Genomic DNA, 27,388 nt, shown 5'->3' with positions numbered 1-27,388 from the left:
GGGTGTCTGCTGCCTCGAACACAGCAGCCCAGAAAGAAGCCGAGGGACAGGAGGACAGTCAGGCCGTCCTGGCTACTGGCCTCCCAGCCCCTCCACTGTATCCGGACACTTTCTGGAGCCCAAGGTGCTGTGGCTCCAGCCTGGCCCGGCTCAACACCACTCCTCGTCGTGGCAACCTTCTCTTCTGGGGAAAGGTCCCCAGCTGGTGGCCGCGTGGCTCACCCCAGATGCTACGGGCACCTGGGTGCTCCCTCCATCTGTCCCGTGCATCCCCACTACTCGGGCCTCCAAACAAACAAAGCATCCAGCAACAACACGGCCAGTCTCAGCCTGCCGACCGCGTGGCCGCCAGCACGAAGGGGGTACTCACGCTCAATGCAGCGGCAGCCCATCCGCAGACAGCGGATATAGGCCTCCGGGGACGACTCGCTCCGAAGCTGGTCACCCGTGAGGTACCTGGACGAGAGGAGGTGGGCGGTTGTGTGGGAGCAGGCCTGCAGCTCAGGGCATCCCCGGGGAACTCCTCAGCCCGAGCTCCCAAAGGCCTGAGTTCTCCCTGTCCACAAAGACCCCCATTTAGGATCCAGGCCAGACACATTCAGTCGTGTGGCTGAGCCAGTCATGAGACTCAGGCCGTGATCGTGGGCTATAAGGATAACCATCCTGGCAATCCAAGTGTGGGCTCGAGCACGTGTGTTCTTTCGAGGAGAATTCGGTCAAAGGGTGTCAGGCGGGAGACTGACGTATAATGATAAATTAACCACCCCCCTGCCCCACCGCTGCCCACTAGGCCCTCAGTCTCAACAGGGCAGAGATGGGCCATCATTCTGATACCAGGGCCCCAGGCCAAGCACAGAACAGATGGGACTTACCACCCTATGAACTATGTCCACCAAAACTGACGTGAAAATACCTATTTTTCTCACTCTCCTCCTGACCACATTCCCCCTTTAAGAGTCTGTGGTGCTCAGCTGTTTTCTAGGTTTGGCAGGACTGACCATTCTAAGACACAAACTCAAACCAACGGACGTGGTGGGGAAGAGAGAACCATGAAGTCAATTGGCCCCGGAAAAGGAAGGTACCTTCCAAAATGCCGGGAGGTGAACTTAAGGGCCTTCTCTCCAACTCCTGCCTGGACTGACACTTGGTAAAGTACCAGTCGACAGCTCTCTGGATGCCCAGGACCCAGGGCCTCCACCCCCTCACCTGACAAAGCAGACTGAGTATCAGAATTTGAGTGTAACACCCATTTCTCCCTTCCCGTCTGCTCTTTTTTGTAATCTTCCAAAAATACGCATTTGAGTGTGGTGTTCTCTGGCCTAAAAGCTATCAGCGGCTCCCACTGCCACTGCCCTCGCTCTGACCTCAACGATTCCACTCAAGCTGACCCTCCTGTCCTCCTCTCCTGCCACTCACCCTGCCAGGTTCTACACTCTAGTCCTACTAGAACCCCCCCAGTTCCTCCTGCCCCTGGACCTTCGCACATGCCGTTCCTCTGTCTGAACCCTCCTCCTCGCCTCGCCACCTGTTCTTCTCTCACCAACGGCGGCTCATCTGAAGACTCAAAGGAGGCCTTTTCCCCTCCAAGCTCATGAGGACGGGGCTGCTCCTGCCCTTTTCACTGCTGTATCCCCAGCACCCAGCAAGCACAGGGCCTGGCACAGGGCAAACTCTCAGTAAATATCAGTTCAGTGACTAATTCAGTTGCTTTCCTGTGACCACTAAGAATGGGATGCCCAAACAGCCAACCAGCTTTGTTGACTTGCTTCTTAGGGCCACAGAAAAAGGTTTATTATTGCAAAACCAACTGGGAAAGAGAGATGCGTCCCCCCATCCTCCAGAAGCTTTCATATATTCCAATCTGAGCAGCGAGGGCCTGCACTCTGCCCACGCGCTTTGCCAGAGCAGTGCCCTTGAGCGCCCACCGTATTGCCCTTCACCTGCCTGACCCGCTGCAGGCTCGCGGTGAAACTCACGTGTTATGTGATGAGGAGATCCAGTAATGGGACAAGGGGTTGTTCATGTCCTGCACATCCACCACGTCATACTTCTCATCCCAAATGCTGTTCTCCCGGGAAAACAGGTACGTGAGGAACTAGGAGAGTCACAAACACAAAGAGGGGATCATCACACTGAGGACGGGTGGTGCCGGGTTCTTCTGGGTCTGTGTCAACACGGGGAGATGGTACATGAATATTCAACAGATGGTCTCCAGACCTCAGTTACCCAAGTTTTCAGTGCAGAAAACTCAGACTGCAATAGGCTGTAGCAACACACGTTTCACTGACCTGTACGGTATTTACCTTTTTAATGTGTAGCCTCAAATATGTGAGGCTACAAGAGTATATGCTGCCCACATATAAGTTTTAAGGCATAATAACATTACGAACAGTTGTGAACCTACATGAGAAACAGAACATGCCAGTATCGTAACATCTAAAAGTCAGGAAATTTCATATCCCAGTTCCTGACCCCTTAAAAAAAAAAGAAAAATCAGAAGATTGAGGGACAGCGGGTAACACTCTGTTTCCTGGGAACCACGGTACATGGGACTGGAGCTCCCAGTTCCCCCTCACACAGGGCCAAAAGCACCCATTTCCACATCGTGCAAGAGCCCCAGAAACCTTGGAATTTCCTTGCTCTGCTTGTAATGGTTAGAGACTCCCTGGCAGCACACGCCCTCTAGTGACAAAAGCAAAGATCCCGCCCAGGCTACAGGATCAAATAGAGGAAGAGAAAAGTCAAAGGCTGTGATGGTTCAGGACCTGGAAGGAAAAAAAAAGAGTTCTCGACTAAGAGAGCCAGTTTCGGGGCATCTAACGGCAAAGCCCTCCGAGGGAAGAGACCCAGAAAATACACCTCGGAGGACAGACACCTGAATCACAAAGCCATGCCAACAGGACGAGGGGCCCACTTACCTCATCCACGAACAGGAAGGGCTCGGCAGTTTCTCTCATCGTGTCATCAATGAACTTTGTCATCCGCTCACGGACTTTGTTCAGATCCTGCGCCCAGAGCTCCTTAGAATGATAAAGAGAACAAGAAATCATCAGAAAGAGGAACTGCAAAATTCTTTGCCTCTCAGGATCCGGTTTCAGTCGAAGACCCAAACATGGACGTATTCTGCATGCACATGCCATCCAGGCCTTACCCTGTGCAGGGCCAACATTTTCCCTAAAGGACCAGAGAGTAAACATTTTAGACTCTGGGCCCCAACCATTCAATTCTGCTACTGTCGTGCAAAACGAGCCACAGGCACACAAATAACTGTGGCTGCGTTTGTAAATAAAACTTTATTTATAAAAACAGGCAGTGGGCCAGATTTGGCCCCTGGGTGTAGTCTGCCGACTCCTGCTCTACGCTAGTTCTTTATACGCGTTATCACAAGGAGGCGGGGAGCACAGTGACATCAGACCCCTGGGGTTACTCGCCTGGCTGATGCTGAGCAGGTTACACACCTTTTCTGTACCTCCTCATCCGTTACATGGGAGTAATGGTACCTACGCACAGAGGCTGTGACGGGCTGGATGAAATAAGGGTCTGTGCTTAACACAGCACCCGGTACACGGAAGGTGCTCAAATCACGGCATTGTGTGAGCAATCGTCATCCTCCCGTGACATCTCGTTTAGTCCAGAAAACTCTGCAGGTCACACACTGTCACTGTCATTTTACAGACAAGGAAACAGAAGCTCAGGACATCACATGATGATCCCGACTTCACACAGCTGGTAAGTAGGAGAGCTGGGCTTCCAAATAACTGAACTTTGGAAAACGGATATAGAATCAGTCCAGATCAGTGAAGCAGTGTGCTGCTCAGACAACAGTAACGTCTGAAACATACATGACCAGTTCAAAAACAGCTTCTGCACGGTCTCAGAACTTCGAAAGCCCTTTAGAAAAAGGATATATAACATAAAGTAACTTTATTGTTTTCCTCCTCAAACCCTAAAACCCCAAATATTCATAGACAAGAGGATGACACCTGAGCCACAGGTTCCACTTTGACTCATGTTTCTGGGTTCCAAACATTCTAAAATCTCCATCTTTAAGAATCATAAAAGCACATGTGTTACCCGATGTGTGCAGTTGGATGGGAAGGGTCAGATCAGGACATTTGAAACAAGGAAAAGCGTAAGGGCAGACACAAATGAGGTGGGTGCAAATCAACAATAAGCCTTGCTGTTCATCCTTGCAAATCTACTTGGATAAAGGACACCCAATAGCTGGGAGCTGGGGGAGCATCCAGTTCATTTGAATACAGCAGTGATGCAATCCTTGAATACCAGAGCATGAAACTCAAATTGTAGGATACTTAATGCAAATGCCTTGCCAGCCCTAGACGCCCCCAAAAGGCCAAAAGCTTCCTGCTTCCTTCTCCTAAAAAGCTTTCGCATAAAAAAACACGGGTACTGGACTTCCCTGGTGGCACAGCAGTTAAGAATCCGCCTGCCAATGCAGTGGACATGGGTTCGATCCCTGGTCCAGGAAGATGCCACATGCCGCAGAGCAACTAAGCCTGTGTGCCACAACTACTGAGCCTGTGCTCTAGAGCCCATGAGCCACAACTACTGAGCCCGCGTGCCACAACTACTGAGCCCACGCACCCAACTACTGAAGCCTGCACTCTAGGGCCCGCGAGCTGCAACTACTGAACCCGCATGCTGCAGCTACTGAAGCTCGCGCACCTAGAGCCCATGCTCCGCAACAAGAGAAGCCACCGCAATGAGAAGCCCACGCACTGCTCGCCACAACTAGAGAGAAAAGCCCACGTGCAGTAACAAAGACCCAATGCAGCCAAATAAATTAATTACTTAGTTAATTAAAAAACAAAAACAAAAAAATGGGAACTTAGCTGCTATAACCTGGAACTGCACTAGCTGTGAATAAGAAATCTTCTACCTAAAGGAGTTTAAAATATGAATAGTCTGGGGGGGTAGAAAAATGTATCTACTTGGTGTGGGGTATTGAGTTGGGCAACTATCAATGTAATAATGAAAATGATCAGAGTAGTGATGAGAGGAACCAGCATGGTGAGGCCGTCAACACTGGGCAGGGGCAGCCCACCAGGTTCTGTGCTCAACCTTGTCACATGGTGGCTCATTTTGAACTCACATAAGCCCAGGCAGGACATATAATATTATTCTCCAGTTATATAAATAAGAAAGCTGAGGCTTCAGTCATTAATTCAGTTGACCTAATGATGAGCCCAAGACCAACACAGGCACATCAGTTCCGGGTCAGTCAGTGTCACCCATGCCTCCCAGGGCTGGACTGTGGCGCATTTAACCAGCCCTCGAGTGGAAACTCAGATCAGTTCCAAGTTCTCACTTCTATTAAAAATGCTGCCATTATTTAGGATAAGTTCCTAGGAGAGCAATTATTTAATCAAAGTATATAAGCCTTTTTTCAAAGTTTTCATTTTAATTGTGTATTGCCAATGTGTTTTCTAAAAACCTGTACTAATTCGCACACCAAGTGCTACAGTGGTTATTCCACATATGAGCATCCACCACCCCCAACAAACGTCCTAGGTCACTGACTCTGCTCCATGCCTGCATCCCACAGAGCGCTGGAAGCTGGGACATTCCGGGTCCACGAAACGTACGGCTCAGGGGCCCCATCCCTGGCAGCACATCTTTTTCCCGTCACGCGCACCCACACACATGCTCATGGGCTGCCTGCGTCCTCACTCCCGGATGCGGGATCCTAACGCCCTGTACCTTGCTCCAGGCCCACAGCCCTGATCTCTGAGGGCAGCCCAGCCACGGGGCCGGTGTAGGGAAAGCCTGTGAGCCTCCCCTGAAATAAAATTACTGAGCACGAGGTGGTGGGTTCCAGGATATAAGACTACTTGTCTCTAGGAGTTTAACTGTTTAACTTCAACGGCTCTGTACAAAACTGAGTAATTCAGCGCAAGGAAGCACACGGCGGAAAAGCAAACAGCCTGGGCCTCTGTCTCTGCTTCACTCTCCTGGCAGCACCGCACCGTGCGTGTAATCGTGCTCAACAGAATTCACGGATCCCCCCTCGGTTCACCTGCCCTGGGTTGTAGTCTCAGGCGGGGCAAGGAAGCCTTCTCTTGGTCACTGCCATTCACCCCACGTGGGGAAAGCGCGACATCTCAGAGCCCTCGGTCAGCGTTCATCACGCACCACAGCAGCTACCAGCTCTGCCCCTCGCGCAAGCGTGCGTCTGTTTACGTTCCCTACAATCAATGACATCTGAACGTGGGATGTGTACTGCCTGACACTAGGAAATTCGTGTTCATTGTGAAAGGGGTAGCAGGGGTATTATGGCCATGTTTTCTAAAAAAAAAAAAAAAAAAAGTCCATTTCATAAGAGAGACACGTTGAAGTATTTTCAAATGGAATGATACACAGTCCGGGGTTTACTTTAGAATTTGCCAGCAAGTAAATGAAGAAGGAAAGAAGGGAAGGGAGATACGTGGGTATGGAGATGGAGGATGGACAAAATCAAAGCGGCAGAATGTTCTTTGTAATCAGAGTGATGGGTACAGGGTGGCTTATGATGCCAGCCTGTCTACTTTTGTGTATGTTTGAGATGTTCTATAATACACAGTATTTTTTTAAAGTAAATGAACTGAATATTACTATGAAAAAGACTATATATTGTTATTATGAAAAAATCTATTAAAAAAAACTAAAGAGAATAAAAGCAAATGAAACGCCAGTGATATAAACAAAACTTTGAAATAGATATGTGACTACGCAATATACATGTACTCATACACACACACAAAGATCAAGGCCATGGGATTCCCTGGTGGCGCAGTGGTTGAGAGTCCGCCTGCCGATGCAGGGGACACGGGTTCGTGCCCTGGTCCGGGAGGATCCCACATGCCGCGGAGCGGCTGGGCCCGTGAGCCATGGCTGCTGGGCCTGCGCGTCCAGAGCCTGTGCTCCGCAATAGGAGAGGTCACAACAGTGAGAGGCCTGCGTACCGCAAAAAAAAAAAAAAAAAAAAGATCAAGGCCATCTTGTCTAATCCCCACAATTCTGAGAGGTAGGGTTCTCATCCCCACTTAAAGAGGAGGAAAGTGGGACACAGAAAGGTCAAACCACCTGCCCAAGGTCACAGAGCTGGTGAGAGGATGTCAGGTTTCTCTCACTCTAACTCAGTTTCTCAGCTGAGGCACTACTGACATGTGGGGTTGGGTAATTCCTTGTTGGGGGGCGGGGAGCTGACCTGTGCACCTTTAGTTATTGCGCAGCATCCCTGGCTCTACGCACCAGATGGCAGTGGCAGCTCTGAGTCGAGTCTGCAGCCACTGCCCTGGGGCAGAACCATCCCCTAGAAAACCACTGCCCGACACAAACTCTGACTCAGCCACCAGCCTGGAGCCCACACGCAAACATTCCGGGAGACGTCCACGTGTCATCTGTTTAAGGACAGCTGTGCCACCTTATCCCCCAGAGGACCCGCAGGCCCATCCACCTTAGTCACACCCTCCACGAGTCAGGGAAGGTTTCCTGGGGAAGCGACACCAGAGATGAGCTGAGAGGAGCAGAAGCCGGCAGGTGAGCACACCGTCCGCCCGCCCTGTGGTGTCCTCCTTCCCTTCCTCCAGCTGGGGCCTGGGAAAGGGGCTGATGAGAGGCCAATCTGATTCCAGAGTTTAAGCCCCCGAGGTGGCACTGAGCAGGGAGACGACACCTGTTTCATGACGGCAGGTGGTGAGAAGGTGAGCAACCGCTGGGGCAGCCCCACCCCAGAAGCCCCTGCCCTGCTGTCCTCTCACCTGCTGTTCATGTAAGAGAAACCGCTGGAAGTCGTGCAGGTGAACAGCGGAGGCATCCGGCCGGTCGGTGTTGCTGTCCTCGGGGAAAGGGAGGGTGTTGAGAGAGGGGCAGCCAACAGTCAGGAGGCGATCCCAGCCAGCAGGACGGCCACCCAGACACCCAGCCGAGTGCCCCCTGCAGGGCCTGGTGCAGGCTGGCCAACAGGAAGACGAAGGTGACCCAGACGACATGCCTGACCCAGGAGGATTCAGAGGGGCCCTGACACCAGAACCTGGGAGAACTGGGCCCTGGAATCTACACTTGGCTGCTCCCAGGTGGTCCAGGTGCAAGGCAGAAGGAAGGGGGAGGGAGGGTGGGCGGGCACAGACAGGCGTGGACAGCAAACGCCCGGACAGGGCTGGATGTGGAGAGCGTTTGGGGTAGGCGATGCTGGAGAAACGACTCCAGAGTTGGCTGAGCCGTCGAGGGCTCTGAAGAAGGGGTGCGGGCCAGATGAAGCCCCCAACTCTGGCGGACAGGGAGAATCAGCTGGAACCTGCAAGATGAGAGCTGTGGAGCGAGCAGAGGCCCGCTGCTGGGAGAGTTTTCCATTTGACACGGACCCCTTCACTCTGAATAAAGGGAGATTCCACCTCGGCCGGCAGCTTGCTGACTGATGGCCTCGTGGAGAGGATGCTCATAGCTACCAGAAAACCAGAACCTCACTGGACTGGGAACCCTGTTCGCTATGGAAAGTGTATCCGGCAGAGCAGAGCATTCCGGGGAAATCTGTACTTTTCCCTGAGCACATGCAGCGGGGGTGGAAGGTGGAGGGTCTCTTTTGAAATACAGGAGGTAAAACAAGCTTTAAGCTTTCTCTCTTTACTAAACACTCAGGGTCCAGAAGTCTGTTGTCTCTGAGTGCATTTCCAACCTTCTTTCCTAACCAGCCTCATGGTCCAACAATACTAATCTTTTCATTAAAATACCACGTAAGAATTGGATTCGTTTTATATACATTTTAGAGTCTTGGGGTTTCTGGCTTAGAAGGTAACAGAGGGAACAGTTGCCAGGGCATCCTCATCAATGAGGGCTGCTTCCAAAAAGCAGGCCCAGGTCAGCGGGCCGCAAATCCCATTCTAGGCGCTATTAACTCCATGGCAAACATCTCTCCCAGGTAGACAGGCTCGGAGGACATAGACCACTTTATACTTAGGGGAATTAGTAAGTGTAGTAGAGGTCCTGACAAGTCCTGCAGCACTTAGGCTTTAATCATAACATCATTGGCACTATTTACGAGCCCTGCCATGCACCACATGAGGCACTTGATATGCTTCGACTCATCTGAATTCAGTTCACTCTGCTTAGCCAGGCATCTCCCCAACTCACCTCTGGGAAAGGAGGTCCTGAAGCAAGCAGGCTTCTCTACAGAACCTTCTGGGCCACCCTCCCAACATTCCACAAGCCCTGTTGCTGTGCATGTTTATTCGTGGCACAGGCTTGGGATGGCCAGTTCCCCAACAGGGGGACCCCACCAGTGCCTGCCAGAGAGGTGACCTCCTGGAGTTCCGATGGCAAGGCTGGGAGGACCCACAAGGGCACCAACGCCCGGCACAACTACCCAGAACAACAACCCAGCAGAGGCGCCTCACCCCAAGATGAACACGGAGGAATCCTTCTTGAATTCGTCAAGAATCTAAAATAGAAAACAGAAGGAACACACCCATGAAACAACGTTAGACAAGTCGAGCCACTTAATGCAAATAAACAGATGTTTTTGTTGTTAAAAACTTATCATTGTCGTTTATGTGACTTGCAAATGTTCAAATATTTACATCTTTACACAAAAGGTGGAAGTCTTCCTCACCCTTGCAGAGTCTTTTTTCTGAAAAGCAATCACTCGATTTGGCAGCTCTCCCGTCTCGAGTCTGTTTTATGGATATTCATTTAATTCTATCTTATCATATTATAGTACATCTATGTCTCCCAACTTTTTGCTGTTGTTTCAAGCTTTACGTATTATTCAGCAACCTCAAAGCGCCCTACCTCACTACTTTCAAAACCCACAGTGTATTCCATAACATGTCTGTCTTTCAATTTTCTGCTATTATATCCAGTCCCACAAAGAACGTTCATACATGTATATCTTTGTGCACTTGTGCCAGCATTTCCAGTGGGTAGTTTCCTGGGCAGGAAAGCGCCTGGACACGGGGTGTGTACTTTGGCAGATTCACCAAATTGCTTTCAAAACAGCTGTCCTGACCCGCAGGCCCACCAGAGAATGCACACCCTTTTCTGCACCCTCACGGGTACATTTCCAATCCTTAATATTTCAATGAGCTCATTTCTAATCCTTGAATTCAAGAGAAAGAAACAAATATTCGACAGCTCTGGTCCTACACTTCATGGCCTACTGATCTCCCAACCACTGATGGAAGGATGGCGAGCTCCTCCACCAGGAAGGCCTGGGGTCCCCCAACCCCCAGCCTCCACTCACTGGCCACGCATTTTCCACATGCACGCGCACGCATGCATGCATGCACACACTCACACGCCACACACACGCACACCCATACTGCGCCCATTTCTGGCTAGGTAGCATCACTGAAATAATCTTTAATGAGACTGCGATTGGATAAGCATTTGAGTAATTCAGGGCACAGATGGAAATGTAGCCCCTGGCGGGTTACAAATGCTAACGATATAAAACAACTCCTGCTCTAGATTCCCCAAGTCCTCTTGCCAAACTGCTTGCACTCCAGGATGACGTGGAAGCTCTATGTTCTAGAACAGGTATCCACAGGCCCCTGGGAAGAATCAGGGGATCTGCATAAGTCTGTGCAAATATGTTGGGTTTTTTTTTTTCTGGAAAGATGATGCACAGCTTTAATGAGCATCTCAAGGAAGCAGGTCACCAAAAATGATGAGGAGTCGCTTTCAGAATGACTTAGAAGTACTTCCTTTCATCTATGTGTCATTTACAGCAAGGCTATTGATTTTAAAAAGAAAAGGGACTTTAGGCAGTGCCAGCTGTTTGTTATCTGGAGTCATTTGGCCCTTAGATCACTGGGTCAATCTGGTGCTTAAGGCCGGATCATTTCCAAACCCAAATCCCGAAACTGGTTTCCCTACGTTGGAGAAAGGCCATCTGTGACCCCCCTTCAACTGTCCACTCCACGCGGTCCTTACTTAAAACCAGCCCCTGCCTTGCCTTGCCTTGCGATGATGTACAGAAAAAGCTGCACCCCATTTCAGCTACATGAGGAGCTGGGATGCAGGAGGAGGTGCCTCTACTGTGGAGATTCTCCAGAGCCAGGGAAGACGGGGAGCAACACCTCAGCTCCCCCACTCCTCTGCCTGCAATCTCCTGTCACCCCGTTTGCTGAACCCCCTGGAGGCAGAGGTGCCTGGGAACCTCTTTGTAAGAATCAGCCCCTCGGGGTACAGAGCAGGGCAGAGAACGCACTAAAATCAAAGAGGCAAATATGACCAGCCCAGGGCTCACCACTCAGGTAGCACACATGGAAGCAAAGCCAGTTCTCTCAGAATTCAAAGGCCAAGGTGCCTGAGGATACGTTAGGAGATGGGCAGAATGCACTGGGGGGCAGGGGTCGTGGGAAGTGGGAGAGAGGAATCAAGATGATTCCTGGGCTGTCCCAGTGGGGCAGCCAGGTATGGGTGCATGGTAGTGGAGATGGGGGTCGGTGCTGAGTATCACGCCACCTCTTCTGGACACTCTAGCGTGAGATGCGAGGCAAGCTGGCAGTCAGGGGAGTCTGGCATTCAGAGGAGATGTGGGGGCCGGAGACGTGTTTCTGGGAGTAATCAGCATAAAGATGCTATTTGAAGCCGGGGGACCAGATAGGATCACACCAAGAGTAAACAGAGAAGACAAGAGTTCTGTGGACTGAGTTTTGGGTAGGGATGTACAAAAAACCAGCAATAGCATGGTGGGTCTTTTCCTGAAAGCAGCTGGGAGGCCAGTCTGGGGATGCAGCGGGTACTGGGCGTTTCTCCGCCTGGGTGTCAGCATAACTGCAGGGAAAGCTGTCCCTCACCATCTCTGGCCACAGACGCTTGAGGACACGCCAGTGCGTGTGAGCAGGGGGCTGGCTGAGGAGCTGACGGGCACTGCATGGTCCCCCGTGGGGTCCACTCAAGACTCTGGGGGACCAGCGGGTTGGTGGGGCAGAGGGGAGTCACCAGCTCCCTCCGGCAGCAACTAGTTTAACAACTGGTATCAGCACTTGCTTGCCAAGCACCGGCCTCACCTGGGTCATGCCAACCATCAGAAGCCGAGAAACCGAAGACCCAGCTAAAGAGGCTGAGAGCCAGCAGGAGGCGACGCACGAGAAGAAGGAAGACAGTGCAGCACCCAAAAGCCAAGCGACAACATCAAGGAGACAGCGGCCAACTGCCACGCGGGTCACATGCCACGGAGCGAACAAAACAAAGACCAGAGGGTGGACCACTGTACCTGTCAAGGCGGAGGTCAGTGGTGATGTGACAAGGTGAACTGCTGTGGGGTAGGAGGCACGGAAACACGACTGGAATGGGCTCCAGAGGTGGAGGGAGGGAAGCCAGCGCAGACGGTGCGTAGATGGCACTCTTGGAACAGGTCACTCTACAGGGCCAGAGAAATGGGGCGGCAGCCGGAAGGGGGAAGTGTGTCAGGAGGATGTTCTAAAGATGGAAGAATGTGCAGCACGTGCTATGGGTAGAACTGCGTCCCCCAAAAGACACATCCAGGTCCTAACACCACCTGTGAATGCAGCCTTATTTGGAAACAGGGTCTTTGAAGATGCCATCAAGTTAAGTGGAGGTCATGCTAGATTAGGGTGGCCCTAAATCCAATGAATGGAGTCCTTACAAAGAGGGAGATCTGCAGACAGACACACAGAGAGATGGTGCCCATGGGATGATGGAGGCAGAGACTGGAGAGGTGCGTCTACAAGGTAAGGAGCACCCAGGATCGCCAGCAAACGGCAGAGGCTGCAGAGAGGCGAGGAACAGATGGTCCCCTAGAGCCATCAGAAGGGGTGTGGCTCTGCCCACACCTGGCTTCAGACTTAACCTCTAGAACTGTGAGAGAATGAAGTTCTGGCTCTTTTAAGCCACTCAGTTGTGGGTCCTTTGTTACGGCCACCCTGGGAAACGGACACGGCACGTTTGCGAGCTGATGCAGGGCAGCCCCGACCTCGGTTACTCCTTGTGCCGATCCTATTAGGAAAGCAGTAAAATAAACCCTGTTTCAGAAGCAAGAAACGGGCTCAGGGAGCACACGTAATTGTTCCAAGGTTATATACCGAGAACGTCAAGGGGCCAGAGTTTCAACCCAGGCCCACCCTGGTCCATCGCCACTGCCCCACACAGTATGTGCAAAGGCACATAATATAAATGACAACATCCCAGCAACGAGGGCAGAACGCTCTAGATACTATGAGCACACAGGGGAGGCAGCGATTAACTTATCTTCACATTGCCGTGTACGGTTACATGGCCAAATCCTACCAAGCCAGGGCATTCAGCCCTCTGTGACTCTGGGCAACACCTCTGACGCCCTGAGACCCCAATAAAGGCTCAATAAGGTCAGGGTGACGTCTGTTTAGTTGACCACTGTGCCTTCTTGTGTCACCCGTTTATTGAATGGATGACTAAAATAATAAATTAATTTCGCTGGGGAAAAGTAAAAGGCTACAGGGAAACTAAATTAAATTAAAATTAAGTTAAGTTAAAAGGCTACAGGGAGGGCTTCCCTGGTGGCGCAGTGGTTAGGAGTCCGCCTGCCAATGCAGGGGCTCTGGCCCGGGAAGATCCCACATGCCGCGGAGCAACTAAGCCCGTGAGCCACTGCTACTGAAGACCGCGCGCCGTGCTCCGCAATAAGAGAAGCCACTGCAATGAGAAGCCCGCGCACCGCAACGAAGACCCAACGCAGCCAAAAATAAAAAATAATAATAATAATAATAAAAAGGCTACAGGGAAAAGTAACCTATGACTTTTGGTCCTCAGGAGAAGAGGCAGTTACCAGCTAGACAAGGGAAGGGGCTATGCCAAAGGGAGGGGACATAAATGACGGCCCAGAGGTCCACCTAAGGTCAGGGAATTGCATCTTCCCACATCGTTGTGGGTGATCACATCCTCTGGGGCTGTAACTTGCCCTCCACAGTGTCTGTGCTTTGCAGGTCATGTGAAGCGGCCATGGGGACAAACCACAGTGATAGGAAAGCTAACCCGATTCACTGCTAACTTCTGCACTGGGGACCCTTCTCTCCCCTGACCACTGATTAGGATAGCCTGTGATACTCCCTAGACTCCTCCACCAACACATGACAGAATGTTAGTCGCTCTCTTCCCACACGCTCGCACCCATGGAAAATCTGGAAGAGAAAACATCAAACTTCTTCTTGAACGTTTAATTGTAGGTCTAATCACGGGTAGGCTTGCAGGTAGTTTAATTTCCTTTTTATTTTATAATGCACTTTCAACTTTTATGGACTGAATATGCATTACTCTGCTTGTAGTAAAATGTATCCAGATATCAGAAACAAATTTCCTGTCGAGGGCTGCCTAGTCTTCTGCTTCAGTACATGAGATATCAAAGAACATGCTGGGAAATCCACTGATTGTGACCAAGATGGTCTTTTTTTAAAAATTTATTTTATTGAAGATTACAATGCTGTGTTAATTTCTGCCACACAGCAAAGTGATTCAGTTATATACCTATATCTATATAGATATCTATATATTCTTTTCCATTATGGTTTATTACAGGATATTGAATATAGTTCCCTGTGCTATACAGTAGGACCTCGTTGTCTGTCCATTCTCTATATAATAGTTTGCATCTACTAATATCCCAAACTCCCAATCCATCCCTCCCCCACTCCCCCTCCCCTCTCCCTTGGCAACCACGAGTTTGTTCTCTACGCCTGTGGGTCTGTTTCTGTTTCACACATAACTTCAGTTGTGCCATATTTTAGATTCCACATATAAGTGATATCGTGTGATATTTGTTTTTCTCTTTCTGACTTACTTCACTGAGTATGATAGTCTCTAGGTCCATCCACGTGGCTACAAATGGCATTATTCCATTCTTTTTTCATGGCTGAGTAATATTCCATTGTATATATGGACCGCATCTTCTTCATCCGTTCCTCTGTTGATGGACATTTAGGCTGCTTCCGTGTCCCAGATGGTCTTTTAGAAACAGGAGAGCAAGCGCACCAGAGGCCGGCTGCCCTCACCTCCTCCCAGGGGGGTTCTGCCTCGTAGAGACAGGCTGACAGTAATAGCAGATACCACGCTCTGAGGGCAGCTTTGCATGCCAGACCCGGTGCTGGCTGACTGAGACCTTCCAGTTGTTTTTTTTCTACCAGTTCTTTTAATCTTCGCAACAACCATCTAGGATAGCCACCGTCGCCCCATGACGGTCAGGAAATTTAACACTGCTCCTAGCCAAAAGCAATGCTAAAGGAAAATCAGTGCCACCTTAAATTATAGCAGAGTTGTTTTCTACTTTAACAGGCAAACAAGCAACAGAAATCACCTATATTCAGACCCCAGTGGGATAGTAATGGGATGGCAGAGAGCTGTGTGTGTTTATGTTCCCTGGCACCTTGCAAGGCTGGGAAGGCATTTGTTCTTTCAACTGCACTGGACATAATTTGTGAGTCGATTACTGATTATTTGTGAGCTGCTGGAGAGCGACTCAGACTTGGGTTCATGGGAACCCATGGTGGACAGACGGCCCCAGGATCTCCACCTCCTGGTACGCAAACCCTTGCCTTATCCCTGTAACTTGCAAAGGTAATGGAGGTACACAATTATGTGCATATGATTACATGATGATGTTTTTATATGCTTGGAGAACCTGTCTTGCTGGCTTTGAGGAAACAAACAGCCAGGCAGGGAGCCCCATACATGGAGAAGCCGTGGGCAGCCACTAGGAGCTGCGGGCAGCCAACAAGAAGCTGGAGCCCTCAGTCCTACAACGGCAAGGAACTGAATGCTGCTACCACCGCATGAGCACGGAAGCCGATCTTTTCCCATCTGAGCCTCAGATGAGACCACAGCCTCAGTGGATATCTTAAATTCAGCTTTTTGTGAAACCCCAGAGCAGAGAATCCAGCCTAAGGCACACCTGGATGCCTGAGCCCCAGAAACAGAGAGAGAACGTGCATCGTGGTAATACTGTTATGTACATGCCAGCAGTACAGAACTCATACACATAATACGTAAGCAATACACGAGTAATACAGAACGCTAACGCATTTCCAAACTAATCTACCAGAGGGCAGCAAGAATAGAGCATGCGAAACGGCAGGGGGTAAAAACAGACGAATCAACAGTAACCCAACCACCTCATCCCATGGGGTTGAAACTCCAGTCCTGGGCCGAGACCAAGAGTGATATCAGTCAACCATCTTCACTCATAATCAGGGCCTGTAAATGCCAGACCCCCAGCCTCCAGTAACCAAGGGGGGACTTCACAGGTTTGCTGGGGAGGCAGCAAAGTAGCAGTGATGAAGCTGGGTATTAGATTCAAATATTTAAGGAAGAAAAAACACAAGGTCTTAGGTTTGCTTCAAAACCATCTGAGGAGAGGGAGGTGGGTAAGGGCATAGATGAAATAAGATGACCATGAGTTGACCATTGCTGAAAACTGGCTGCCAGGTGCTTGGGGGTTTGTTATACTATTATCTCTGCTTGTCTCTGTTTGACATTTCCCTTACTACCAAAGTTTAAAAAATTCAAAAGAAGTACCAGCGGGTGGGCAGTGAAGCTGAGCACAGGAGAACTCAAATTCTAGCTCTGCAGCTCTACCAACCTCACGACCTCCGGCAAGTAACCCGAGTGTCAGCAAGTTCATCCCCAACGTGAGGATAAGAGCAGTAGCTCTCCCACAGGGTTGCCAGGAGAATTCAATGTATGTAAGACATATAGCACAGCGCCCAGCACAGAGGTCACACTTAGGAAATGTTAGCTCTGATCTTTATTCACAATACTGTTATGACAGCCTAGTTAGAGGTATGTCCCCCCGCCCAGGGGGACACACATGGAATTAAATTTCTCATCTTCCTGCTGCTGCCGAACTTTTGGAAGCTTTGAGGCTTCACAGCAGCAACGTAAGCGGGTGGTTAGACACAAGGAGGGATTGGCAGCTTCAAGCTGGAAACCTGGAGCTACTGATAAGCAGGACCCCGCTCCCTGGATTTAGGTCTGGGCATCATCAATCAGCACGAATGGCCCTGTCTCCCCAAGGAGCCCAGGAAAGCCAGCTGAGCCCCTAACAGCACGGAGGTAATGCTTTTCTCTGCCCTGAGCTTCCAGTGAGGAGCTCAGTAAGTAAATGATAGGCTGACAAGGGAGAAGCATTTACCTACGCAAAAGCACTGAGCTTCTCAAGTTGGCCAGTAACTATCTATAGAGCCCGGGGCTCTGTTATTCAAATTCCAAGTCACTGAATTAAAATATGCAGTGGCCAGACTGGACAGTTATACCCTCCAGTGATGGAGAGGCTGTTGACCCAGAAGGTCTTAGGGACTGGGTAGGTGACATAAATTAGCAGAGAGAGCTGGAAGGGGGGTTGGGGGAAGGGCTGGGGCAAACCAGAGAAAGGATGCTTCCCTCCGCTCAGAGGTTGCCAAATCTAGCCAGATCTCGATTTTTTTTTTCCCCAAGAGAAGTGAAAAATCTGGATCTTAATAAGAAATCCCCCAAGTTTTAAATGTAGGCAATTCATTGAAAAAACATTTAAACCATTAGGCCAAGTACAGCCGAATGCTGGCTGCATGTGGCATGCTGGCCACCAGGGTCACCTCTGGTACGTACAGATGTTTTTCCCCAAAACTGGGCCATCTAGGGTAGGCCCAGAGGACTCAGGGATTCTGCAGAAATCTGACTCAAATTTCTTTCCCTTCCTTCTCCCTCTCAAACACACATACATGAGCTTTAGAAAGAACCGCAACGCAAAGTGCTCTTGTGTGGAATTTTATCGCGGTGGAGACCATCGGTGGCGGGTAACCTGTATTGGCAGGTGCAGCAGCTTTCATGGGAACCTTATTCCCAAGCTTCGCCTGCTCTCTGCCTGATGAGACAGTATCTTGAAATTTCCAGACAAACGATTATAAAACCTGCTTTTTGCAACTACTTATCTTGAGCGAATCAAGTTTTTCTCAGTTCTGGTCAACTGCCTAAGACAGCAATTGTCATTATTCTGGATTTCATTTATATACTATCATCACAACATTTTCATTGCTCTCAAGAATTGATTATGAATGAAAGATACAGATTTTCACATAAAAAGTGTTCTGATCAGCTTTTATGCAGCAGAGTTTTCTTAATTAAGGTTTCGTACAAAAAAGGGGAGCAGGGTTAGATAGCTTTAAAGTTGTATAACCGATGACCTGATTTAATACCTTCATTTTACAGAGGAGGCTGAGTGACGGGGGGAAAGATGGCTTTCACCAAAATCACTTGGTCAGTTAGAGGTCAAGTTGGGGCTGGAACACAGGTCTTTCAACCTCCAAAGCCTACGATCTTTCTACTCTATTTGGCAAACCAAGAACTAATTATCACTTGTGTGAAAAAGTGAACACACTGCGACTGAATCTTTTACTCTGTGAAATAATGTATTTTTCCCCAATCTACGCAGAAAAGAAATGCTTCTCCCATTTCTCTACCTCAGATACATCCGAAGTCCCAAGGCCAGTGGTCACCTAACAAGAGGCCTCATCCTGCGCCCAGCCTGCAGGGAGAAGGCAACTGATAACTGTCTTTCACACTCATCACTTTAAAATGCCTGCACTCTTGACCTCCAGTCCCTCGTCAGTCCTCCGCAGAGCCCGGTGGGGCAGGAATCATAGCCCCAATTGCACAGATGAGAAGACCGAGGCTGGGAGTGGTCAGTGGCTGGCCCAAGGTCACACAGCCGAAGAAAGCAGATCTGTCTTGCTGCAAGTCCTACCCACTCTCTGCTCCCTCGCGGCTCTGCTCTGGACCCACCTCAGCCCCCTGCAAAGCCCTTTTCCAACAGTAACAGCAGTAACCACACACCAGGCACGCCACTCCCTGCACTGAACTGAATGCCTCCCTTTTTAAGCCTTATGCTTTATGGGACATTTTTTTTAATTGCAAAAGTAATGTGCTACTTGGAACAAGTTGAAAACGGAGTGGTACAAAGACAAATTTAATTATCTCTCCTGAGCATCTTTCCAAATCCCTCCAGGACATACACAAACTCAACATTAAATATGAGGGACTTCCCTGGTGGCGCAGTGGTTAAGAATCCGCCTGCCAATGCAGGGGACACGGGTTCGAGCTCTGGTCCGGGAAGATCCCACATGCTGTGGAGTAACTAAACCCATGCACGACAACTACTGAGCCTGTGCTCTAGAGCCCGCGAGCCACAACTACTGAGCCTGCGCTCTAGGGCCCACCTGCCACAACTACCAAGCCTGCGTGCCTAGAACCCACGCTCCGCAACAAGAGAAGCCACAGCAATGAGAAGCCTGTGCACCGTAATGAAGAGTAGGCCCCTCTCGCCACAACTAGAGAAAGCCCACATGCAGCAACAAAGACCCAATGCAGCCAAAAATAAATAAATAAAATAAATAAATTTAAACCACAGTAATCTATTAAAAAAAACCATTAAACATGAGGTATGTATACTCTTCCATACCTTCTCCTTGTTCATAAAAAACACTCACAAACATATATAGGAGGAGCACTGTTTGTTACCAAAAAATCAGACCTAGCTCCCTGCATGAATCTGCAGCTGGTTTTCCTCACAAAATACCATGAACATCCCTCCAGATGGACAGAAACACAATGGACTCAGGCTTCTTAATCAGCTGCACAGTGTCACACAGTATGGATGGACCATAACTTACCCAGCTTTTGCTCTACTGAGAGGCATTCAGATGGCTCCCAAGTATTTTGGCAGCATAAATAATGCTGCAATAAGCAATCTAGTGACACACTCTTAGGCCTCAGTGCTTTCATTTCTCTAAAACAGAGGCCCCAAAATGCCACTGTCAGGTCAAAATGTACGCACATCTTAATTTAATTTTAAAATAGCATATTATCTTTTCTTTAATAAATTTATTGATTTAAATTTATTTTTGGCTGCGTTGGGTCTTCACTGCTGCCCACAGGCTTCCTCTAGTTGCGGCGAGCCGGGGCTAGTCTTCGTTGCGGTGCGCAGGCTTCTCACTGCGGTGGCTTCTCTTGTTGCGGAGCACAGGCTCTAGGTGCGCGGGCTTCAGTAGTTGTGGCATGCGGGCTCAGTAGTTGTGGCTCGCGGGCTCCAGAACACAGGCTCAGTAGTTGTGGCACACGGGCTTAGTTGCTCCATGGCATGTGGGATCTTTCCGGACCAGGGCTCAAACCTGTGTCCCCTGCATTGGCAGGCGGGTTCTTAACCACTGCGCCACCAGGGAAGTCCCAATAGCATATTATCTTAATCAAAAAACATATTCTCATTAACAAGGAATAAAAGTATAAAAAGAACAACATACAAAAATCCCTCAACCCAGAGACAAGTTACTATTAATAATTTGGTAAATTTCCTTCCAGAACAAGATGATAGAGTTAGTAGAACTTTTTTTACTTTAATAGGCTCAGACTAAATTCCAATCAGACTGACGGCCACTCATATTCCCACCGCGAAGGTATGAGAGCACCATTTCCCCACACTGTCCCCATAGCTCTATAACATTTAAAACTTTTGCCAATCTAACAGATGAAAATATGATGTCACTGCCATTCCCACTTGATATTTCCTTGACTAGAAGGGAGACAGAACACATCTCATGGGTCTCTTAGGAACATGCCGGACTTTGAAACACAGGGGAAACAAAAATATCATTCGATCATTTGCTCAAGAATCATCTTACCCATGCAGATGGCCGACAGGCACAAGAAAAGATGCTCAACATCACTAATCATCAGGGAAATGCAAATCCAAACCACAATGAGATACCACCTCAGACTCGTCAGAGTGGCCATCATCAAAAAGAACACAAATAACAAACGCTGGGGAGGGTGTGTAGAAAGGAAACCCTCCTACCCTGTTGATGGGAATATAAACTGATGCAGCCATTGTGGAAAACAGTATGGAGATTTCTCAGAAAACTAAAAACAGAGTCACCATATGACCCAGCACGTCCACTCCTGGGTATGTATCCGAAAGAAAGAAAAGCACTAATTCGAAAAGATACATGCACCCCAATGTTCACAGCAGCATGATTAATAATTGTCAAGATATAGAAGCAACCTAAGTGTCCACCAGCAGATGAACGGATAAAGGAGATGTGATAGATATACAGATATATAGACACACACACACACACAGTGGAATACTACTCAGCCATAAACAAGAATGAAATATTTGCCATTGGCAACAACACGGAGGGTATCCTGCTAAGTGAAGTAAGGAGGGTATCCTGCTAAGTGAAGTAAGTCACACAGAGAAAGACAAATACTATGTGATATCACTTACACGTGGAATCTAAAACATACAACAAACTAGTGAATATATCAAAAAAAGAAACAGACTCACGGAGAATAAATTAGTGGTTACCAGTAGGAAGAGGGAAGGGAGGAGGGGCAGTATAGGGGTAGGGGATTAAGAGGTACAAACTATTACATATAAAATAAGCTACAAGCATACACTGTACAACACAGGGGCTATAACCCATATTCTATAATAACTATAAATGGAGGATAACCTTTAAAAATTGTGAATTGTACACCTGTAACTCATATAATATTGTACATCAACTATACTTCAATTTTTAAAAGTAAGGTAAGACTATCAAAACCTTCAAAAAGTGAATGGGAAAAAAAGAATCATCTTACCAATTTCTGCTGTTCAAACATAAGTTTTTTATAGAAGAGATGGAACTGTTCAAAGCTGAGTTCATCTTTGTGTGCGCCTACTTCCTGTAAATATATAAAAAAAGTGACCACACGATTTTTCTTGTCCACCACAAGAATGCCTCTTCCCTGTTCACAGAAATACCATGGCTCTGCTACAACACTGGTTAAAATCAAACTTGCATTCCTCTGAACCCAACTATCCACAAGTTTCCTAATTTATCTGCCTGGAGAACATACCCACCAGGGATCCCTGGTGAGATCCTTCCCTTGACTCCCCAGAAGGGAAGGATCTTCGCCAGAATTCCAAGAGCCATAATGCAGAACTCCTCCTTCTGGGGGCAGAAGACACTTTCAAATCTAGACATATTTATAGGGTATGTACAGATAGGTCATTTTTAAAAGCATAAGAAAATGAACCGAGCCCTTAGAATTAACAGACCTCAACTCCAGTCAAGGTCTGTCCCCTGAATGGCTTAACAGCTTTGGGCAAATCACTTGACCCTCTCAGACCCTCCGTTTCTTCATCTGTAAAATGGGAGAACCACCATTACCCTCCTCGGACTTCCTTGAAACCAAACCAGAGAACATCCACGTAGCACCTGCATGGTAAAGGCTTGATAAGGAACAAAATTCCAACTACATGGCGGTCAGTGGTAAATGCCTCTCCCATCTCTCTTCTGTCAGTCCCCACCCTCCTCTGGTTTTGCCTTCTTGGACCAGTTCGAATGATGGGGGCGGGCCAAAAGATGGCTGGATAAGCCATAAAGTGGGTTAACTGTTCCGGGAGCTCACTGGTATAAAAATGAATGAGCTTCTTCAGCTGAGGAATCTGGTGACATGCCCCTGTGAGTCCACCAACTGGGACTATTGGGATGGAGTGTTGTTGGGCTCCTTGACGAGAGTCAATATCTCTCTGAAGGCCAGAAAGAATGCCTATGGATCACCTCCATCCTTACACCCTTCAGAAGAGCCCCACCTGACCTCTGCTACCCCATCACTCATGGAATGACCCGCCTCAGATCTACCAATGGCTTAATTACACAAGAACATAAACAAATTAAATGATGGGCGGAAGGAGGGATGGAGGGATGGAGGGATGGGAGGATGGGTGGGAGGAAGGATCAGTGGATGAAGGGAGGGGTGGGTGCGAGGAGAGGGGAAGGGCAGAGAAGAGTCGCCTCTGACAACTACGCTATCAGGACCTGAATACAAAACGCCACATCCCTGGCAACCTACATAAGGAATCTTCCATAATATTTTCCAGAAGAAACACATGTGTTCATATTATTAAAAGGAAAACAGGCTGTGGGATAGTGAGGGAAAGGGAAAGTTGGACTGGTGGAAACGTCCCAAGTCAAGCAGCTCGGTGAACATGGTCTTCGTGGATGACGTCCTCTGCCATGACTGAGAACACGGGCTTAAGGTCTTCACACAATCCCTCTGTCTGGACTAGGATGGATGAATCTGGAGGCGGGGGACTTCCTTGGGCACCATTCAGTGGAGCTCAAAGGCACGTAGTGGCTTCATGGGAAAGGCACACGTAGCCCTGGGTTCACAGAATCGCCAGGCTGAGACACAAAACTTACCACGAACTTATCTTTGAGGAACTTGGCGCTGCTCACTTTGAAGTTGACCAGGGGCAAGATGGTCTTCAACTCTCGGAGGCTGATGCTGCAAAAGAGGGGAACCCCAGCCCCGTCAGCCTTGAGGGGTGTCAAGAGTGGAGGATCTGGCTACTCCTGTCAGCTCCCATCTTCCACCACCAGCTGGGAACACAGACTCTGGGATCAAGACACCCGATGTGCAAGGCTGGTCTCCACCCTTCAGAGATGGCTGTGGACACGGATCACGTTGGAGATGCGCAGTGAGGGCAGAAATGGTGTCGGATAACCTCGGCAGACGCGAAATGTCACAGGGGTTCCAGCCAAGACGAGGTCACTGAAGGCCAGAGACAGGCAGGGGAAGGAGCCAACCTTCTCTGAACACCTACTATGTGCCAGGCTGCCCCGGGGATCTCCAGGCAATGACGTCACCTCACCCCTCGCTACACCTCACCCCCCACACAGTATGCATTCTCGAGCCCCAGGGTTCAGAACAGGCAACGGGGATGGGGGCAGGGTATGCGGCTCAAGGTCGGAGCTGGTCTGACGACCTGAGGAGGTGGGCACCATTATCACTCCACGCGGCAGGTGAGGAAACCGAGGCTCAGAGACGTTGGGTGCTACCACGCGGCGGAGGCGGACTCCAGTGCAGCCTGCCTCCGGGTCTGCGTGTAACCACTGCATTTGAAGCCTCTCAGGGAACGCCATGAACAGTGATGGAGGGCGGCGGGTCAAGGGCCTGAGATCCAGACCCTCGTGGCTGCGGAGCCAAGTGTCCGGCAGAGCGAGAGAGGGTGGTCTGGGCGGCCTCTGGTGTGGCCAGAGAAAACTGGTCTGCGTTCCTGGAGACGTCAGACTAGCAAGGGGCTGTGCGTGGCCAGGAAGGAAGTCTGCCTGGGCTGTGGGCAGGAACGGCCCAGCTTCCGCCACAATGTCTACCCGGCCTCTGCCAGCACGCCCGGGAGGAAGCAGCAGGTCACACTCGGAAGCTGCCCCGGGAGACCGCCAAGAGGACTCCTGGCCACCCCAGTGTCCCGACCTCCAGCATCCCTGTCTCTCGTCTAACGGCCTCCCTAATGTGGGAGACCTTTATGGGCCACGTGTTCCCCACCGCCCACCACTCCTGGGGCCGGCACCCAGGGCCTTTCCAGAGAGACGGTGAGGGCAGCACAAAGCCCTCGGCAGGCCCGGCGGGGCTGGCCGCACAGAGAAGTGAGCAGGCTGGCTGAGACCTCCTTTAGGACCCTGCCCCCGGGGTGTCCACGAAGAGCCTGGTCAGGGCAGGATGAAGGGCGAGGAGTGGTGGGGGATGGCGCTGTAAAACGAGGCAGGGAGAGGGTCTGGCCTAGCTGGTAGCCGAGGTGGCTCACCCAGGACCAAGGAAGAGGTCGGCGTCCCCTGGGGAACCCAGAACTTCCAGGCAGAAATGGGGCCAGGAAACCTTCCCACACCCAGGAACAAAGAGACTGGGGAGCTGGGAGCCAGTGCAGCTGCCGGGGGGGCCAGTGGGGCAAACATAGGGCCCGGGGGCGCGAGAATCTGAGCACTGGGGCATCTGAACCCACCGTCTCCAAAGGTCCCGCCTTACAGTGGAGCAACTGAGCCCCCAGGTAAAGGTGGGGGCCAGAGAGCTTCTCTGGGCTCCCGTGCAGGGACTAGCCACTCCACTCCACTCCCCATGCCGCGCCCTCACTCCACGTGCTCTGGGCACGTGGATTAGGACTGGCCCGTGGAGCTGCTGGCGGGTAGGAAGCCAGCAGCTCCCAACTTCACCCCTCTCCCCGTCCAGGACTTGTCATCAGATCTCAGCCAAGATCATGGTCTGCCCTCTGGCCGTAACTCAGGACAGCTCTGCAGGGCCTCCCCGGAGCTCCCCACGGGGCCAGCTGAGGCCGTGACTGTGCCTGCATCACAATCCAGCTGCCTTCGCAGGTGTGGCCCCGCACACACTCCCCATAAGCTTCCTGCACACAAAGCCCATCTCAGATTCTGCTTCCTGCAGGCTCGGCCTGTGACCGTGCGTTAGGGAACCAGGGCAATCCCTTTGGGGAGGGATGGCAAAAACTACCCCCTCCCCACGGGCACTGAACAATCCTGTCAGCTTCCCTCCTCAGCTTGGCATGCTCCCAGATGCTACAACGCTGCCCCCTGGGGCAGCCTTTACCAAACAACTGAGGTTGGCAGCCCCGGGAAACTTACCTGCCACCCTGAGGCTGGTAACCAACACCTCCACCACCCCCAGCTTCTTGTAACAGTAATAAACATTCATTAGTGTTTACCGTAAGCCAGCCACTGGCCAAGCACTCGTCACAAATGAAACCACTGAATCTTCAAACCAATCCCAGGAGGTAGGAACTATGATCTCTCTTACAGATTAGGAAACGAAGGCACAGAGAAGTCAAGGAACTTACCCAAACTCATACAACCAGTAAGCGTTAGTGCTGAGATTCAAACCTCAGCGCTGCCCAACAGAATTTTCTAGGATGATGGCAACGTTCCGTATCAGGGCTGTCCAATGCGCCTAGGGCGACCAAGGAACTGAATTTTTAAATTTTTATTTAATTTTAATTACTTTAGATTTAAATAGTCACAGGTGGACAGTGCAGCTCTAGAAGCCTGCTTCTCTAAGTAGGGTCCCCGGAACGCCAGGATCAACATCAGTTGGGAATTTGTTACAAGGGCACATTCATGATCCCCACCCAGACCCAGTGCAACAGAACTTCTGCAGGACAGGCAGCGCACTTCTGCAGGTAAAGCCCCCCCAGGCTGTCCGACGTGCTGGAGCCAGGACTGCTGACCGCAGGGAACCTATTTGCATGCCTGCTGAAGACAGAACTGGACCGCACACCTGCCTCCCACCTGCACGCCCAACCCTCCCGCCTCCTGAAGGCCAGGCTGAGCGAGAACAGGAAGTGCACACTCGGTTTATGCAAAGTCAGTGTCACATGCCGAGGGGCAAGGGGCAAAGTGGGAAAGAGATGTCCACAGAGACAACCTGCTCCCAGCCCGTAGGTCTGCTGGCCCCTCTGCAGGACTCAGCCCGTGAGCCTCACCCTGAGGAATGCAATTCCAGTGACCACCCTCCACCCCCGAAGGTTCAGGGGCTCTCGCAAGGGGTATTTTGACCGAAGAAGTTTTCCCCTAATGCACTGACCTTAGAACCTAATTCCCAGGTAATAGGCAACTAAACTCTAGAGACTCAAAAAGAGGGGGTTTCTGGAAACCTGGTCAAGATTAATGTTAAACGATTCATGCCTTTGACTCAGTCTCCCCAGGCCTGGAAATGTTATAAGGACGAGAACGTTCTGGTTGTCCCTTGTTACGATGCTATGTCTACGAATGAAAAGGGAGGGCTTCGTTCATCTGACCAACACTACAAAGACCGAACCAGCCGGATCCCCGACCTCGAGAGCCCCCACCGGTGTGAACAGCAACAACAGGGGGAAGACTCTAAGAAAGCAGAGAGCGTCCAGCCGACGGGACAGACTAGCACTAAGACCGAGAATCCTACGATGACCCGAAACACGCTTCTCGTGAGGGTCGCTCCATAACGTTCCCTCTGAACGCAATTCAGTGAAACTGTGAACATTAATAAAAACCAGACACAAACTAAATGACAAACAAAAGGCAACTTTTCAAGCCAAATATCAGATCCCATTGGTTGAATTACAATGTAGACGTTAATACTGTTCCCAAAGAGTTGCAACAAAATGTAAACGTGTTTATGGTTTAAGGTGAGGTGAAAATAGTTTCCCCTCCTTGCATGTGGACTGGACTTAGTGACTGATTCCCAGAAAATAGAGTGGAGGCAGGCGGGTGGGGGGGGGGGGGCTTTACAAAGGAGAGATCTGGAAGACACAACCTTGGCCAAGTAATCAAGGTTTCCATCACCCTTGACAAGCCACGGTGAAAGCAGGCATCTCTTGAGCAAGGTGAAGAAAAAGACCTTCACCTCCGTGATATTCTTCCCAAACACAACCTCAGGTTACCCTTAACTCCAGTCTTATCATGACAAAAATATCAGACTAACACAAATGGAGGGACATGTTACAGAATACCTGAGACCTACTCCTCAAAACTGTCAAGGTCATGCAAGACAAGGAAAGATGGAGAAACCGTCACAGCCTAGAGGACACCAAAGGGGCAGAACAACTAAGTACAAT

The 27,388-nt window shown here is 50.0% G+C and overlaps 1 protein-coding gene across 1 annotated transcript in view; it reads right to left on the bottom strand.

The window, feature by feature from the left end:
- PLCG2 (phospholipase C gamma 2) overlaps nucleotides 1–27,388 on the bottom strand; it is a 150,132-nt gene that overhangs the window by 54,056 nt on the left and 68,688 nt on the right. Inside the window, exons 6-12 of the mRNA XM_030863240.2 lie at nucleotides 23,211–23,295; nucleotides 21,604–21,687; nucleotides 9,393–9,436; nucleotides 7,761–7,833; nucleotides 2,919–3,020; nucleotides 1,977–2,095; nucleotides 371–456 (exon numbers count right to left, since the gene is read on the bottom strand). Coding sequence (XP_030719100.1) covers nucleotides 371–456; nucleotides 1,977–2,095; nucleotides 2,919–3,020; nucleotides 7,761–7,833; nucleotides 9,393–9,436; nucleotides 21,604–21,687; nucleotides 23,211–23,295 — 593 coding nt within the window. The remainder of the gene's footprint in view (nucleotides 1–370; nucleotides 457–1,976; nucleotides 2,096–2,918; nucleotides 3,021–7,760; nucleotides 7,834–9,392; nucleotides 9,437–21,603; nucleotides 21,688–23,210; nucleotides 23,296–27,388) is intronic.

This window comes from Globicephala melas, chromosome 19 (assembly GCF_963455315.2).
Source record: "Globicephala melas chromosome 19, mGloMel1.2, whole genome shotgun sequence".
Classification (NCBI taxonomy): Eukaryota; Metazoa; Chordata; class Mammalia; order Artiodactyla; family Delphinidae; genus Globicephala; species Globicephala melas.
This window is presented reverse-complemented; position numbering and strand designations above follow the sequence as displayed.